The sequence below is a fragment of the Piliocolobus tephrosceles genome, chromosome 14, assembly GCF_002776525.5.
Source record: "Piliocolobus tephrosceles isolate RC106 chromosome 14, ASM277652v3, whole genome shotgun sequence".
NCBI classification, from domain to species: Eukaryota; Metazoa; Chordata; class Mammalia; order Primates; family Cercopithecidae; genus Piliocolobus; species Piliocolobus tephrosceles.
The window spans coordinates 79,054,144-79,072,966 of record NC_045447.1 but is presented as its reverse complement, the minus strand read 5'-3'; the positions used below and the strand labels follow the sequence as shown (position 1 = coordinate 79,072,966).

Sequence of the window (18,823 nt, the reverse complement as noted above, 5' to 3'; positions counted from 1 at the left end):
CTCTGATGCACTTTTGCTTTGCTATTTTTATATCTAATACAGATATCTTAAAAATTAGATATTTTAAATATCTAATTAAAGTAATTAAAGAAACACTCCATTTTTCAAAATGTATTTCTAAAAGTGCTTGGGAAAATTAAGCATAATCACGAGTTTTAAATATTGTAACTGTCTACCAAATCAATGAACCCATAGGCAACAAACCCTCAAAGTCAAGGGAACCTCAAATTCAAGGAAAAGCCTTGAAAATAAGCCCAAAACAAAGACCAAAAAAAAATTCCAAATATTATTGGTAAAAAGGCTTTTCATAGAATTATTATGTTATTAATGGTCATAAACAGGACTGTAATTGATGATCTTATCAGTCCCATAAGAAAAAAAATCCATAAAAAGATTATCACTGGGATCTGAAGCTTAGGCTTGTTCAAAGTAAAATTAATTTATTTAGTATCACTTTCCAAAAAACTTCACAAATAATTTTGCTCTATCAATTCAACATACAGATTTTATAGATATGTTTACAAACAAGAAGAAACATGTAAATTTGTATTATGGTTTAATTCTGTTAATGATGAGATACAAAGTTAACTTGAGATTCACAAATGGGACAATGCGTCTTTAAACCTAATTATATTCATAAGCATTTTTATTTAATAATATAATTCTGTTCTTCATACTTTCTTAATTAATATATTTTCCTTGATTTCTCTTCTTTAATCCTACTATTTATAAATAGCTGAAATTACTACTAATAAAAAGCACAGATTTAATAGGATCCAAAGCTATCAACACTTAATAACCCAGAAACACCAAGTAATAAAGGAAGACAGCGAAAAAGAATCATGAAAAATCATGTCCTTGGATAGATAAGTAGATTTACGAGAAACAGCTTGACCAATCTGTAAACCAGAAATAAAAAGTTATATATATATTACTACTTTCAGTTTTGAGCCTTTTTTGTTGGTTTGTTTGTTTGTTTTTTCAACTGGAGAATGTTCCATTTTTCTCCATTTGACACTTTGAGGTTAATATATAAATTTATTATATGTTAGGGGAAAAACAGATTCCATTCCATCTCCTGTGTCCCCCTTCAATCTGTCACTCAGGCTAGAGATGCAGTGGTGATCATAGCTCACAGCAGTTTTCAACTCCTGGGCTCCAGTACCTTCCTGCCTAAGCCTCCCAAGTAGTTGGGACTACAGGTACATGCCACTACACTTGGCCTGAGGCTTATTTTTAAAAATCACCTGTCAAAACTATATTTTACAGAAATAAAAGATAATATTTTAAAGCAACATTTAAGAAAATTATAAAATGATGAAAAGTTGTACCTTTGTATTTAATCTAAAAATCTGTGTTCTGCCCCACATTCAATAATTAATAGGCAATCATAATATGAATTTGGGTGAGTTTAACTGTTTTAAAAAAATGCTGATCAGTTGATTTAATTAATCTAGGTTTTCTTAGAGATTGGGGTGGAAACTGCGGGACTTCAGTCTACTAGGATATATATCCTACTAATTAAAACAAAAAGCAAAGCCACAAACTGGCAAATCATAATTTTTGAGTTTAGTATCTAATTTCTAATTTTTAATGCTTTTGTCTTTTTCTTGAGAATCATTTAGTTTGTATTTTCTAGCAATGAGGTTTGTGAAGTAGTCCAATTGTACCACTAATTCCTTATATAGACCTGTTTTAAAAATAGTCCTTTAGAGTATGTGTAATTCTTAATTATCATCTGTTTTATGTATTTTTCAGACAAATTTATGTTCTTGATAGTAATTATCAAGACAAGAGTTGATGGGAAAGGTAGAGAAAATCAGGCAAAACCTCAGAATTTATTTTTCTCTAGATGCTTTTCTAGGTGACAATAAAGTGCTTTAAACTGGATACTTTTTTAAAGAGCTCATATTGCTTAGAATATAAAAGGCAAACTTTCAGTTTTCATTTATTTAAAGATAAAATACTAAATAAATACCTATGTCTATTGACTATGATTTATTAGTAGTTCATATTGTCACTTTTTAAACTTATTTCAGATTGGCAAAGTTATTTATTTTAAGATGTTCTTCTTTTAATACAACTTCTGATGCCCAGAAAAATTGCAAGAATTATACAAAACACTCCTTTCCACAGATTACTCGGATGCTAACATTTTACTACATGGATTTTACCACTTTTCCCTCTTTTTTTAAGGTTCTATATTTATTGATGTTCATACTTAGAGTCTGAGTTTAGATAGGGCATAGGAGGTTCAAGGATCACTTTTTAAAATTTGCTAGTTATTTTGCTCAAATAGTCCTTTATATCCTGGGTGCTCTTCTTTGCTTTACTACTTTTGCTTGTGACACTTCTTGATAATGCATAGTGATTGATAGAGCTAAAATTAATCCATCTTGACATAAAGTATATTATATTCTTTGCCATGGGGCTGCCATGTTTAGTACTGCTGTCAGAGGGCTTATAGCACTTAACAGTTTATCTTGTTTAATTCATCTGACTGCTTTATCTCTGGAAGTAGAGCTTGAGAGCTCATGAAGTCAGGTGACTTGAGAATGACTCGGCCAAAAAAAAGGGCTAAAGCAAGGTATATTAGTTAAAATATTAGACTTAAGACTTAGCAATGAGCTACTAGGCAGCCAGGACAAAGAGAGTGGCTCCAGTTTGCTCTAAATAGAAAGCCTGTCAGTTCATAAGGGCTGTAAGGAAAATGAACCATTAGAGTATTTTCAGAAATGGTTTGATGTCAACACAAGTTTTGTTTTGTTTCGGGCAGGGAGAGAGTGTTCTGCATGGGGATGGGGGTTTCTGGTAAGTGGAAAGCCTGATAAATTCTAGAAGATATGTAAAACTTTCAACACACATTTTCAAAGAAAATAAAAAGGCATAACTTGTGCATCTATTTCTAAAATCAGCCCTGCATTTTAAAAAAGGTACAATACTTATTTTTCAGGGACAGGAAAGGAAGTGTTCCATTAAATTAACCCTCTGATATAATGGTTCAATTTGATATAGACGGTGAAATTTTTTGATGACCAATTCATTTGGCTACAGAAGAATCCAGGAGAGATGATTCTCAAACTGTATTCCATAAATCCCTAGAGGTTCCACAAAGGCATATCAAGAGCTGCTATCAGGGGCAAGTGGAAACTAGCAAGGAAGGCCCAAGTCCTTTGCCTTCCACATACACAATGATGCTATCAGAATACCTCAGTGTTTCCATTATTTAGTATATTTCTCCAATTCATACTGAGCATTTACTACTGGCCAAGTATTTACTGGTTTCATGAAAGAGCCTTTGAAAAAAAGAATCATTTGCTAAACAGATAATATGTGCCCCACTCCTGAAAGCAATGTAACATCAAGCTCACACACATTCATTTTATAATTACTGCCTTGGAGTATACCTCTCAAATACAAGCACAGGCTGTCAAGACCAAACATAAGATAAGACTTGTTTATCCAAAACAAGTTATTTAAATTCCTTTAGGCCAAGTTTCCTCATCCATAAAAGGCAGATAATACCAATTACCTTATAGGGTTGTTTTAAGCTTGAGAAATAATGAGCCGTGCATTAAGCATAGGGAATGGCACATAGTAAGATGCTCAGTAGACGGTAGCTTCTATTACTATGATCCATTGTTTCAACTGGACTTCTGACAGAAGTAAAATGGTAGGTAAATTCAAAATGATAGCTATTATTGAAACCTTAAATACCTTATAGTACAGACTGAAATATTATTCATAAGCTGAAGATACCAAGACACCTGTTCAGGTGCCACCTAACACTCTACTTCAACTCTTACCACACACCCCTCCCACGCTCTCCCCCAGCAATATAGACTCTGTTTCAACTCCACAAACCCACCAGCTCCTCTCTTGTGCCAGGTCTTCATACACACACTTCCCTGAATAAACACTCCCTTTTATTCCCTCACTGTTACCTCTATTCCTCAAACCTTAGCTTAAAAGTCAGTCCCTCTGGGGAAACTTCCTCGACCAGTTCATACTATAAATGACAAATTTGATTTGGACCTTAAAGTTTCCCTTTCTTTCACACACTGATGACAAACAGACTCAGCCATACATTGTGATCTGTTAGAATGAGGGTGTATTTTTAGCACACATAAATAATTCCTCTAATTTGCTGTGGCAAAAGGGTAGGTGTTCTGTTTAAATTATGTTGCAAACTATTCAAATTATATCTAAGTGCAGGTGCCAGTTATCCTAAAGTTTTCTATTTTCTACTCATGTAAAACATTTTATAGGACACATTGAATTTTCCCAGCAAAAAAAGTACTAATGTTAAAATTGATAGTTTGATAGACAAATTAGATATTAATAGGAAATAAATTATATGTCTCTAAGAACAAAACTATGGAATCAACTAACGTAAGTCTATACATAGTCTTACACAGTAAGTGATTTGTTGAAGAAAACTCCTTGCTGGGTGCAGTGGCTCATGCCTGTAATCTGAGAACTTTGGGAGGCGAAGACCGGCAGATCACCTGAGGTCAGGAGTTCATGACCAGCCTGGCCAACATGGCGAAACCCCGTCTCTACTAAAAGTACAAAAATTAGCTGGGCATGGTAGTATGCACCTGTAATCCCAGCTACTCGAGAGTCTGAGGCAGGAGAATCACTTGAACCCAGCAGGCAGAGGTTGCAGTGAGTCAAGATCGCGTCATTACACCCCAGCCTGTCTCAAAAAAAAAATAAACAAATAAAAATAAAGAAAGAAAAGAAAACTCCTTGCAATTCAACTCTGGGACATCCTTGGGAATAGTTGCACTACAGGAATAGTTTAAGCCTCTTCTAACTAGAAACTCATTATTTCCACCCTAATTTCCTAAAGTCTTCTATCCTATCACAATGCCACACTTGATCCAAAACTATTATATTTTATGAGGTAGATAAAATGGTGGAGGTATCTTTATTGATAAATCTTCTGGCATTTTTTCAAATGACTGATAACTACACTGGGTGCCTATTCAAAGTGAAAGACACCACCACCACCCCTGCAGATCAGATGAAGTTGATGTTAGTTTTGACCTGGAGTCTGAGCGTCCCCGACTCATGACCCAGTCCAATACAAGGAAGGAGGAAGAAAAGTTCTTGCCTAGTAAAGAAAATGAAAGCAGCACTGGTTTGAAGACTAAAATAGCTACAGAGGATAAGTTACTTGAAAGTGAGAACAAAGAGAAAGTGGCCAAAAGCCAATGTTACAAAAAAGGGAGTTTAAAAACTGCTAATTTTTTTATTAGAAGATCATGAATTCTACTACTATTACTACTACTAATCATGACAATGAAAATAATAATAGTAAAAAATAATAAATGTATTAAAGGCTTATTTACTACCCTAAATATTTTAATAGAAGTATTATTTAATATTTTTAGCTAAAAATGAACAAGATATTGTTACAACTATTTTATAGATAAGAAAACTTGAGTTTCAGAAAAGCCAGTAAGTTGCCCAGTCATGTAAGTAAAAAGGGCTAGAGTCAGGATTTGAATTTATACCTTCCAACTACAAAGCCCATTCAGTTTCCACAAAATCTGCTTCCCTTTATAAAGTAGTCCTCAAAGAAATACAAGAGGAAGCCCAGAAGCCATGGAAGAAAAGAGAGATAATAGTCAATAGTATCAAGTGTCAAAGAAAAATCCAGAAAGATCCTAGAGAATAACGTTGGATTTAGCTTGCTCAGAAGTGCACACGTTTCAATAGTTGGATGGGTAGAATCCAAATTTCATAGGATTAAGAACTGAACATACAAAAAGGAAATATAGTAGGCAAGTACAGATGTCTCTATCAGGAAAACTGGCAGTGGGGGAACACCTAATGAAATAAGTCAACTGAGTAGGAAGAAAATGAAAATGCTAGGGACCAAGTCATCTGATTCAACCTTCTGCAAAGAGGCTCTTGTGCAACACTGTTCCATATCCCTCACTTCCCAGGTTCCTCTACCACTCACCTTTACAGATTGCCTTATTTCACTTGAAATCTTTCATGCTTTCCTTCACCAGAGATACCTTCTACCAGTTTGTTTTTCTTGTGAATTCCAACTTTTCCTTCAGCATGCAGCTCAAGAGTCACATCCTTGGTGTCACATTACTGATCCTCACTCCCAAAGACAATCTTCCATCTTTGCTCCTAAGCACTTTGTATCCAATTCCATCAAACTTGTATTTTCTTCAAAAGCTGGCTTCCTACCCATCAAATACCATCTCAAATTTCCTTAGAAACCCCAGCATTTAGCATAGTGCCTGGCACATTCCTCTTAGAACATGGTATCTAGAACTGATCACGATGATCTAACTCTGGATAAAAAAAATTTTTTTAATTACTTAATAGAGAATCAAAGCATAGTATTACTCAACTACTTAAATAGTACAGCTCTCATGTTTATAAATATTCAGTAGAGATGTTCAACCAAAAGGCCTTAATATTAGATTGGTACAGCAAGATTTGTTTCCATTGTAAATCAGCACGGTCCTTCAAAACACCTTATTTCTTTATATTAGATACCAAAATTTTGCAGTTCTGGTTCTAAAAATAAATCTTTCCAAGAGCTAAAATCATTGTCTTTTTTTTTTTTTTAAAGACATTTATTTGGAATTCATTTTAAAATGTAACTCCATCTTTTAGGATGTCTGCCACAATCTTAATTATGAGAACACTGTCCCCCTCAGGGAACCAAGCCAATGGGAATCAAGTCCCATATAAGAGCAAACCAGAAAAAAATGCCTTTGTTTTCAGCTGCTTATATGAAATAATGGTCTCAGATGAAAAGAATTCTATTCATGTCCATCAATGCTAGGATTCACAGAAAGCAAATCTCTTGACCCTGAACAGAAAAGAAGGATAAAGACAAGAATGATGGAGTGCACTATCTTGGGCATAGCTCCCCAAACTAACAAATTCACTTAAGATACTTTTGATCAAAATTTGATCCAAGAGAATATTCTATTATGAATTTAACAAACTACAGGCAATTTTTAAAAATCACTACTGATTGCTTTCACGGCAATAACTTTATCATAGATATAATTCTAATTATCAGGGTTTCTTGCTGGTTGTAATGACATACTACTTAGAATATGGCAAACAGAAGTGAAGATGGAAATGACACAGTATTGAAACTATGGTCTAAGGAATATGAGGATCTGAGAAGTATTCATATTAAACTTAAATTACTAAAATCTATTTCCTAAAGATTAACAGATCATTTTGTAGATACCCAAAATAAAGAGATCTAATGGAGACTATTCATTTAAAACTTACCCTACTTGAAGATTGCCCTTCTCCTGCAACCTAATTTACAACTCTGGTTAGATTTGTTCCCCAAAGAAAATGTCATTTATCTTTTTGACTGTAAGGATAATATGCTCAGTTTGCAGGATATACCATCTTTTATGTGGAAAGGGCAAATATGTGATAGACTGATACTAACCAAAAAGAACCCAATATAGCCAACTAACTATTCTATTCCTTTTAATGACTCAGATTATGAACAAAGTATCCTTGTCTATTCTATTCAGGCAATTTATAGAAAAAACAAATGTTCTTTCCTGAATATGGTCTTGAAATGAGCTTTTATCACATAAAAAGGGGTTTCAAATATCCCAATTACAAACCAAAAATCTACCAGAAACAAACTCTCTGAGTCCCTTAGCAGGAAAAGGTAAAGACTACAATGTCTAATAATAAAAGAATTTCAGCAAAATTGAAAGCTTCTTTGAAAAAAAAAAAAAAATCTGGCTTTGAATTCAATAGAAGTCCCTCAACCCCAGGGTTCCACTGTACTTTAGGTGTTACATTTAGAAGAAACAATATAGAGACAATACATTTACTCATTTTGAGAGAAAAAGATTTGTGCCCTTCTCCAAGAAAGAGGTAAGACAGACAGAGGTAGTAGAGAGGAGGACTTCTGTTGCGAAGGCAGTTAAAACTGAAAAACCTAAAAAGGAGAAAAAAATATCTTAGAGCCGTGGTCAAGATGGTTTAGAAATTATCCTCGATGTTAGCAGTACTTGTGGAAAACCTGGAGCCCAAGACTATAACAAGGAATAAAAGTTCTGACTTCTGTCAAAGTTCTACCTTGAAAATAAAACTAATCTGGCCGGCTATGGAATAGCAAGAAGACATTTTCCTTTGTCTTTCTCCTGGATGTTTAACTCAGTTCTAGGACAAGCATGGGTTAGACAACCTCCTAGGTTGAGGCATAAAATGAATAACAACGAAAATCTACAAGAAACTCTTTACCGAATCATTCAAGAATGAAGATTGAGAAGAAGCAATCCATTGCTCGTCATATTCTATAGAGACCCATCAGTTCAAAAAGTCTTTATAAAGATGATAGGATGAGTAATATCAAAATTTGAGTTTCTAGTCAAAATACTAAAGATATTTTTATTGATTTTATTGAATTGGGCAACAATGTCTGTATTTGGAAATACGATTCTATGATGTTCTGTGAGATAATGAAAAGACAGGAAATTTCATATAGCATTTCAGATTGAGTAGCCCTAATCCAAAAATCGAAACACTGAAATGCTCCAAAATTCTAAACCTTTTGAGTGCCAGTATGACACCACAAGAAGAAAATTCCACACCCAACCTCAAGTAATAGGCTGCAGAAAATTACTTAAAATATTGTTTGAACTCACCCTCAGGATATGTGTATAAGGTATACATAAAAAAACATATATTTCATGTTTAATGCTAGGTGCCACCCCCAAGATCTCTCATCATGTATATTGCAAATATTCCACCATCTGAAAAAAATTCCAAAGCAAAAGTACTTCTGTTCCCAGGTATTTCAGGTAAGTAATATTCGCCCTGTACATAGTAAGACCTTGCTATTCTCTGTTCAGAATTCTCTATCCCTGAACCATATTGTCTAAGAAAGTGTGACAAATGGATACTTGAGGTCATATAAAATAAACAAAAAACCATAAAAACAATTTTAGAATTGTTTTATTCAGTACTTACTACATGGTGAAATTAGAAGTCATACGGCTTTGAAGAAACAGAAGAAGTGTGTAATACTGGAATCCTGAAATTTTCTGGTTTCTCACTGATACGGTTTGGCTGTGTCTCCACCCAAATTTCATCTTGAATTATAACTCCCACAACTCCCACATGTCTTGGGAGCAACCCTGTGGGAGGTGATTGAATCATGGGAGGTGGTACAGTAAATAAGTAACAGTAAAGTGGGGCACTGCTGAAAAGACACCCAAAAATGTAGATGTGACTTTGGAACTGGGTAACAGGTAGAGGTTGGAACAGTTTGGAGAACACAGAAGAAGTCAGGAAAATGTGAGAAAGTTTGGAATTCCCTAGAGACTTGTTGAATGGCTTTGACCAAAATGCCAATAATAATATGGACTACAAAATTCAGGCTGAGGTGGTCTCAGATGCAGATGATAAACTTATTGGGAACTGGAACAAAGGTGACTCTTGTTATGTTTTGGCAGAGACTGACAGCATTTTGCCCCTGCCCGAGAGATTCACGGAACTTTGAACTTGAGAGAGATGGTTTAGAGTATTTGGTGGAAGAAGTTTCTATGCAGCAAAGCATTTAAGATTTGATTCTTGGGTGCTGTTAAAGGCATTCAGTTTCAAAAGGGAAACAGAGTATAAATGTTTGGTAAATTTGCAGCCTCACAATGCAATAGAAAAGACCTTCCCATTTTCTGAGGAGAAATTCAAGTCAGCTGCAGAAATTTGCATAAGTAACGAGGAGCCAAATGGTAATCACCAAGACATTCTTGACTGAAAGGGACCAACACAGAGCTCGGGTGGTGGCTTCAGAGGGTGCAAGCCTCAAGTCTTGGTAACTTTCCACATGGTGTTGAGCCTGCTTAGTGCACAGAAGTCAAGAACTGAAGTTTGAGAACCTCTGCCTAGATTTTAGAAGATGTATGAAAACACCTGGATGTCTAGGCAGAAGTTGGCTGTAGGAGCAGAGTCCTCATGGAGAACCTCTGCTAGGACAGTGTGAAAGGGAAATGTCAGGTAGGAGTCCCCACATAGATTCCCCACCAGGGTACCACCTAGTGGAGCTGTGATAAGAGGTTGTTGCGGGAAGTCAGAGACCCCAAACGGAGGAACCGGCTGGAGCCGTGGCAGAGGAACATACATTGTGAAGATTTCATGGACACTTATCAGTTCCCAAAATTAATACTTTCATAATTTCTTATGTCTGTCTTTACTGCAATCTCTGAACATAAATTATGAATATTTCATGGACATTTATCAGTTCCCAAATAATACTCTTATGATTTCTTAGGCCTGTCTTTACTTTAATCTCTTAATCCTGTTATCTTCATAAGTTGAGAATGTATGTCACCTCAGGACCACTATTGTACAAACTGATTGTAAAACATGTGTGTTTGAACAATATGAAATCAGTGCACCTTGAAAAATAACAGAATAATAGCGATTTTCAGGGAACAATGGAAGATAACCATAAGGTCTGACTGCCTGCAGGGTTGGGCAGAATAGAGCCATATTTTTCTTCTTGCAGAGAGCCTATAATTGGATGTGCAAGTAGGAGAGATATCGCTGAATTCTTTTCCCAGCATAGAATATTAATAATTAATACCCTGGGGAAGGAACGCATTCCTCGGGGGAGGTCTATAAATGGCTGCTCTGGGAGTGTCTGTTTTATGTGGTTGAGATAAGGACTGAAATACACCATAGTCTTCTGCAGTACCCTCAGGCTTACAGGGTGAGGAAAAGATCCCGCCCTGGTAAATTTGAGGTCAGACCGGTTCTCTACTCTCGAACCCTGTTTTCTGTTGTTTAAGATGTTTATCAAGACAATATGTGCACAGCTGAACATAGACCCTCATTAGTAATTCTAATTTTGCCCATTGCCTTGTGATCTTTGTTTTGCCCTTTGCCTTGTGATCTCTATTGCCCTTTAAAGCATGTGATCTTTGTGACCTACTCCCTGTTTGTACACCTCCTTCCCCTTTTAATGTCCTTAATAAAAACCTGCTGGTTTTGCGTCTCAAGGGACATCACAGAACTACCGATATGTGATGTCACCCCCGGCAGCCCAGCTGTAAAATTCCTCTCTTTGTACTCTTTCTCTTTATTTCTCAGACCGGTCGACACTTAGGGAAAATAGAAAGAACTTACATAGAAATATTGGGGGTTGGTTCCCCTGATACATCGGTCCTCCAGACTCCAGAATGATAGATCCACTGACAGCCTGAACTGTGCACGTGGAAAAGCCGCAAACACTCAAGGCCAGTCCATGAAAATAGCCAGGAGGGTGGCTGTAGCCTGCAAAGCTACAGGGGCAGAACTTGCCAAGACCATAGGAACCCACCTCATACATCAGCACAACCTGGATGTGAGACATGGAGTCAAAGGAGATCGTTTGGAGCTTTAAGATTTGACTGCCCCACTGGATTTCAAACTTGCATGGGGCCTGTAGCCCATTTGTTTTGGCCAGTTTCTTCCATTTGGAATGGCTGCATTTACCCAATGCCTGTACCCCCATCATATCTAGGAAGTAACTAACTTGTTTTAATTTTACAGCCTCATAGACAGAAAGGACTTGTCTTGTCTCAGATGAGACTTTGGACTGTGGACTTTTGAGTTAATGCTGAAATAAGTAAAGACTTTGGGGGACTGTTGGGAAGGCATGATTGGTTTTGAAATTTGAGGACATGAGATTTGGGAGGGGCCGGGGTGGAATGACATAGTTTGGCTATGTCCCCACCCAAGACTCATCTTGAATTGTAATTCCCACATTTCCTGCGTGTTGTGGGAGGTAACTGACTCATGAGGGCAGGTCTTTTCTGTGCTAGTCTCATGATAGTGAATAAGTCTTATGAGATCTGATGGTTTGAAAAATGGGAGTTTCCCTGCAAAAGCTCTCTCTCATTACCTGCTGCCATCTGTGTAAGACGTGACTTGTTCCTCCTTGCCTTCTGCCATGATTGTGAGGCCTCCCCAGCCACATGGAACTGTAAATCCCTTAAGTGCTTTTTCCTATATAAATTACCCAGTCTCACATATGTCTTTATTCCAGCATGAAAATAGACTAATACACTCATTATTCCAGTATATTAGGTTGGTGCAAAAATTAAATTAAAATTAATGGCAAAAACCACGATTACTTTTGCACCAACCTATATATAATATTGAATGTCTCAAAATTTTAAAACATTAGCTATAAACTTTCTCTTTATGTCAAAATCGGAAAAGCAAAGTTACAATGAAAACTTGAATCAATAGAAGTAATTACCTTTGACATCAATATCATGATTGCTATATCCATTACGGGTCAGTAACAAAACCTAGAAACTTTTAAAGGATTTTACTATAGTTTGCAAACCCAAGAAAACAGCAGCACATTAACAATTCAAACATTATAGGCATGTCAGAGGAGTAAGGAATTACAGCACTAATCTTGTCAGTTATAGACAATGTACATCCACAGAGATACCACTGGAATACACTGGGGAGCTTAAACCTAACACTGTTCTACTTAAGAAAAAAAGGAAAAATAATGACAAAGAAGAAAAACAGGCTTTCAAATAATTCTGGGAGGACAACATAACAAGGGTCTCCAGGTAAATATCACAACAAAAAACTGCGTGAAATAAAACACTTTGTTGACAAAAAGAAAATAAGAGTTCTCACCTTCTTTGCTTGGTGTAAAGGAATATAAGGTATCACCTGCCTTGAATGTCCCAGAAGAAAAAGCTAACTTGAGGAACTGAAAAATATGCCTGCTGGGGGTGAGCCATATGGTACAGTACAATGTTTCTTCCAAAGTGTGGTCCAAGTGTACACAAGATTATTTTTTATGAGGTCAAGAATGAAGTGTTGGTGGGGGGTGAGGGTGTATATGTATAATCTTCTATTTATGGTTAGTGACACTGATTTTCCACTTCTGACAGAAATCCAATTTTTTGTTTTTAATATATGTATTTAATATAAAATGTGATTCTATTTAAGAAGCAATCAGGCTCCCTCTACCAACCCCTATGCATTAAGGTGACTGGCCTTCCCTAACTTAAGTAAAATGTTTAGAGTTTGTTCTTTGGTTTAATCTCTGCATTGAGGAATACCAAGCACGGGTAATACCACATGAAAAAAGAGAAAGATTAATTAAATTAGTGCAATAAACATGCAACTCTTTCCCCAACTCAGCTCCCAGGCAGCCAAGCATTCCCCCACTAGGCAGGAAGTTGGACAAGTCTTCTTAAAAAAATTGACCAGCCAAAGAGGAAAAACAAAGATACTGAACAGCAGAGGGTTCTTAATTAAAAAGCCTCATCAGTGAGATGACCCCATTTTGAAGTCAGTAAGGCTCACTCATGCATTCAAATCAGCATCTTATACCCACATTTTAAAATATGGATAAACACCCACAGATTATCAGACATTAGAGAAAAGCTGTTAATATGAAAGACAGAGACATAGTAAAAAACAAAAGAGAACAGGGTACCTTAAAAGAAACAGACAAGATAAAGAGAAAAAAAAATTCAACAACTTAAAAAAATTAGTATCTTCAGAGAGGAAAAAGAAAACCATGAAATAAAACATAATATTACGAAAAGGAACACACAGGAATTTTTTTAAAGTTCTTGAAAATTAAAAAAAAAAAAAAAACTGATAGAATTTAAAAATAGTAGAAAGGCTGAACAATGCAATTGAAAATAAAACAAAAAAAGTCCAGAAAGTGAAAAACACAAGAAAACAGAGGGGGAGGGAATCATAAATGAAAAAAACTGAATAAAGTTTCCCAGAAATGAAAAAGCATTAATGTCCAGACTGAAATGGCCCATCAAAGTTGTAGCACAGTATTTGAAAATAGGCCCGCATCAATGCACATCATCAAAAAGTTCATAAAACTGGAATTTCAAATGTTCTACAAAGTTTCAGAGAAAAAAAAATCACATAAACCACATAAAAAAGATCAGAAATCAGACTGGTGTTTGGCTTGTCCATGGCAATCCTGCAAACCAGAAGAAACACAATCATTAAATCTAAGAAAAATAAATGAGTTTTACGGGAAAGGAAGATAATCACTGCTTACTACAAGGCTGGATTTGAAAAGCATTTCTATATCATGGTAGTATAAGCGCTGAATACTTATTTACTAAAATTAAAACATAACATAGATTGAGACATATGAAATTATTGTTTTTGTACATAAAAAAAACATGGTTCGATCTGTCAAGAACTTGAGGAATCTGAAGGGTGGGTGGGTGGGTCAGGTTGTGTGTTTGTGTGTTAGGGACCAAAAGAAGGGCATGCTAAGATAATGCTTAAAATGCTTAAAACTAAAAATTCAAGATGCAGTAAAATATATATGCTATCTTTAAGTAAATGGAAGTAAATATCAAAATAACAAGTTTAAAGAAGTCAGTGTAGTCGCCTATGAGGAGTGGTTTGCGGGAGAACGGGGGAGGTTAAAGACCATATTTTTAAAATAACAAAGCTTGCGAAATTTTTTGACTCTTTACACTATTATATGACCTATTAAGACCTGGTGTAAATATTTGATAACATAAATTCATTAAAAAGAAAACTTTTTTCATGTTTACAGAAGGCACCTTCTGGAGATAGGAACACTATTTTCATCACACTCTTGTTAGTGATAGGCACTCTCTCAAAATCATTCTTCCATAGAGATGAAAACCAGAGTGAGTTAAATGTTCAACATTGCCTTTAAAAAGATAACTGTTACCTTTTTAAAGTTAGTTATAACAATGTCTGCATTGTTCTTTACTTGCTCTTTGGATGACATGACATAAGCTATCCCTTTCTCAATAAGGTTTGGAGTCTTAAAATTGGTGATGGCATTAATAATAGCAGAGCCTTTTAAATCACCATTTTGAAGACTCATTTTTAATGGTTGAAAAATATACAAAAAGATAAAAACATAACCAATAATGTGGGCACTAAACAATGGGTACACATGGACATACAGATGACAATAATAGATACTGGGGACTCTAAAAGGAGAGAGGGTGGGAAGGGGATAAGTGTTGAAAAATTACCAATTGGGTACAATGTTCGCCATTTGGGTAATGGGTATCCTAGAAGCCCAAACCCCACCATTATGTAATTTATCCATAAAGTAAACCTGCATATATATCCTCTGGATCTGTAATTTTAAAAAAGACAGAATATGTTTAAAAGAAATAAACAAAACACAAGCAATAGATTAAAACATGTAACATTGTTTGAAGATCAAAACTACATATAGTTCAATCGAATAAACTGGGAGCTTGTGGGATGGGAAAGATGTGTATGTATATATGGTAGAGTATGCTAAGATTTTTTTTTTTAATGTCTAAAAAATAAACACAAAATGGCTGGGTGTGGTGGTTCATGCTTGTAATCCCAGCACTTTGGGAGGCTGAGGCAGGCAGATCACGAGGTCAGGAGATCGAGACTATTCTAGTTAACATGGTGAAACCCCATCTCTACTAAAAATACAAAAAATCAGCCAGGCGTGGTGGCGGGCCCCTGTAGTCCCAGCTACTTGGGAGGCTGAGGCAGAAGAATGGGGTGAACCCGGGAGGCAGAGCTTGCAGTGAGCCGAGATTGCGCCACTGCACTCCAACCTGGGAGACAGCAAGACTCCCATCTCAAAAAACAAACAAACAAACAAAAAGAACAAAACACAAAACGATTATTTCAGATGTCTTTTCTTATCCCAAAAGCCAATGACTTCTGTACGATTCCACCGCACTCCGACCAACCCAATTCTATATCCTGTAAAGAATATAACCTTGTGTCTAGCATTTACAAAAATGTCCTTCATCATCTATAACCCATCTATATCCTTCTCCCTAACCACTTATTTATAATTATAAGAGCAACGTTTGCTAAAGAGTCTCTTTAATACTAAGAAATTATAGGTAAATCTTGAATCTCAAGATAATGTTATATGACATATGATCTTTCTCACTTATGTTCTCACCACTCTTTAGAAGAAATCACAGGCCAGTGTGTTCACAATCCACATACATGAACAGCATTACTTTGTCAGTTATTTTTCCAAAACAAGTCAACTGCCCTGCATATGAATAAGACCTGTAGTAAATATCTGATGATAAATTCGCTTCCAACTTTTAAATGGCATGAGTCAGATCTCCAGACCTTTAAGATTATTCTATTTTCATTCAACAGTATTTATCAGTCACCTAATGCCAAGGCACTTTCTAAAATACCACAAAGGCAAAATCCCTGCCTGGAAGGTACATACATCCTATTAAGTACTACTGTGAGCCAACTAAATAAAGAATAATATTGCTGACATTTCAATATGAAAGAAATAGAAAGTTGTGACAAACAATGGGGAGAGAAGAGAAGGAGAAAACTTTGGGTGGTCATGTCAGAAAAAATAACTCGCTTTAGGAGTCAAGACAGGCTGTTTGAGAACAGAGATTGTAACTTAAGTATTCATTTTTGTATCACTATAGCCTAGCACAGAAAGAACCTGGCATATCCAAGAAATGCTCAAGAAACATTTGCTGAATGAACCTAAAAACTGAAGTATGCCTATCATAGCAAGACAGTAAAGTCCAAATAATCTTTGGATACAGGTATGTTGGACAGCCAACATAATGAAAATAACAGCATCTTTTCTAAGAGCAGCAGCTCCTTACCTGTTGTTGTACTGGTACTTGCTGTACCACCTGTGTAGGCACTGCTGCTTGACTAGCCACCGAAGTTTGTAAGGTCACTGTCGAGCCTGTGTCTGACCCAGTCTCTGATGTCTGCATGATGGTCTCTGAAACAGATTAAAATGAAATTAAAGTTTAAAATGTTACTCCTCCATGACTAACTGCCTTACAATTGTTCTTAAAATCCTATACTATAACTAACTTTTAACTCTTATGCCTCTTATGCCAACATACTACCATGACAGTCCATGCACATATGTGTATAGTCATTTTGACCACTTAATAAATACAGAAAATTACTAATCCACGTTCTTTTAAAAAAATTCCCATTAGCACCTCTTATCCTGAGACTATCTGGGTTAAATTTCATTGAAAGCTACCTTCTATCTCATCTGTTATAAATTGTTTAAATCCCTTTATAAACTATCATCCAAAATTATGTCAAAATGCTCTTATAAGCCAATAAGCCACCTGGGAGAGCATATCAGAAGATAAAACTCCCAATAAGCCACCTGGGAGAGCATATCAGAAGATAAAAGACATAGATTTGGAAACTGGCCTTCTATGGACTATATTCGACTCCCCATTCCGGTTTTGTTTGATGTAAATGTCATGAATTCTACTTTCTAGACACTTTTATAGGCTGTCAGGATGTCACCAGAGCATAATTTAGAGTAAATCATTTCTAAGGTCCTTTCCAACTTAAAACAGAGAGTCAAATCATGAGTGAATTCCCATTCACAACTGCTTCAAAGAGAGTAAAATACATAGGAATCCAACTTAAAGGGATGTGAAGGACCTCTCTTCAAGGAGAACTATAAACCACTGCTCAGTGAAATAAAAGAGGATACAAACAAATGGAAGAACATTCCATGCTCATGGACAGGAAGAATCAATATCGTGAAAATGGCCATACTGCCCAAGGTAATTTATAGATTCAATGCCATCCCCATCAAGCTACCAATGACTTTCTTCACATTATTGGGAAAAACTACTTTAACGTTCATATGGAACCAAAAAAGGGCCCGCATTGCCAAGTCAATCCTAAGTCAAAAGAACAAAGCTGGAGGCATCACACTACGTGACTTCAAACTATACTACAAGGCTACAGTAACCAAAACAGCATGGTACTGGTACCAAAACAGAGATACAGACCAATGGAACAGAACAGAGCTCTCAGAAATAATACCACACATCTACAAGCATCTGATCTTTGACAAACCTGACAAAAGCAAGAAATGGGGAAAGAATTCCCTATTTAATAAATGGTGCTGGGAAAACTGGCTAGCCATGTGTAGAAAGGTGAAACTGGATCCCTTCCTTACACTTTACACAGAAATTAATTCAAGATGGATTAAAGACTTAAATGTTAGACCTAAAACCATAAAAACCCTAGAAGAAAACCTAGGCAATACCATTTAGGACATAGGCATGGGCAAGGACTTCATGTCTAAAACACCAAAAGCAATGGCAACAAAAGCCAAAATTGACAAATGGGATCTAATTAAACTAAAGAGCCTCTGCACAGCAAGAGAAACTGCCATCAGAGTGAACAGGCAACCAACCTACAGAATGGGAAAAAATTTTTGCAATCTGCTCATCTGACAAAGGGCTAATATCCTACAAAGAACTCAAACAAATTTACAAGAAAAAAAAAAAAACCACCAAAAAGTGGGCAAAGGATATGAACTGACACTCCTCAAAAGAAGACATTTAGGCAGCCAAGAGACACATGAAAAAATACTCATCACTGGCCATCAGAGAAATGCAAATCAAAAACACAATGAGACACCATCTCACACAAGTTAGAATGGCGATCATTAAAAAGTCAGGAAACAAGAGGTACCAGAGAGGATGTGGAGAAACAGGAACACTTTTACACTGTTGGTGGGACTGTAAACTAGTTCATCCATTGTGGGAGACAGTGTGGCGACTCCTCAAGGATCTAAAACTAAAAATACCATTTGACCCAGCAATCCCATTACTGGGTCTATACCCAAAGGATTAGAAATCATAGTGCTATAAAGACACATGCACACATATGTTTATTGCAGCACTATTCACAATAGCAAAGACTTGGAACCAACCCAAATGTCCATCAATGACAGACTGGATTAGGAAAATGTGGCACATATACACCATGGAATACTATG

The 18,823-nt window shown here is 36.1% G+C and overlaps 1 protein-coding gene across 4 annotated transcripts in view; it reads right to left on the bottom strand.

Moving 5' to 3' along the window:
- The window catches only part of RFX3 (regulatory factor X3), a 311,034-nt gene that overhangs the window by 164,759 nt on the left and 127,452 nt on the right, over positions 1-18,823 (bottom strand). For all 4 annotated transcript variants that reach the window (XM_023213193.1, XM_023213190.1, XM_023213191.2 and 1 more), the window contains one exon: positions 16,653-16,777. In XM_023213193.1, coding sequence (XP_023068961.1) covers positions 16,653-16,769 — 117 coding nt within the window. In that variant the 5' untranslated portion in view covers positions 16,770-16,777. The remainder of the gene's footprint in view (positions 1-16,652; positions 16,778-18,823) is intronic.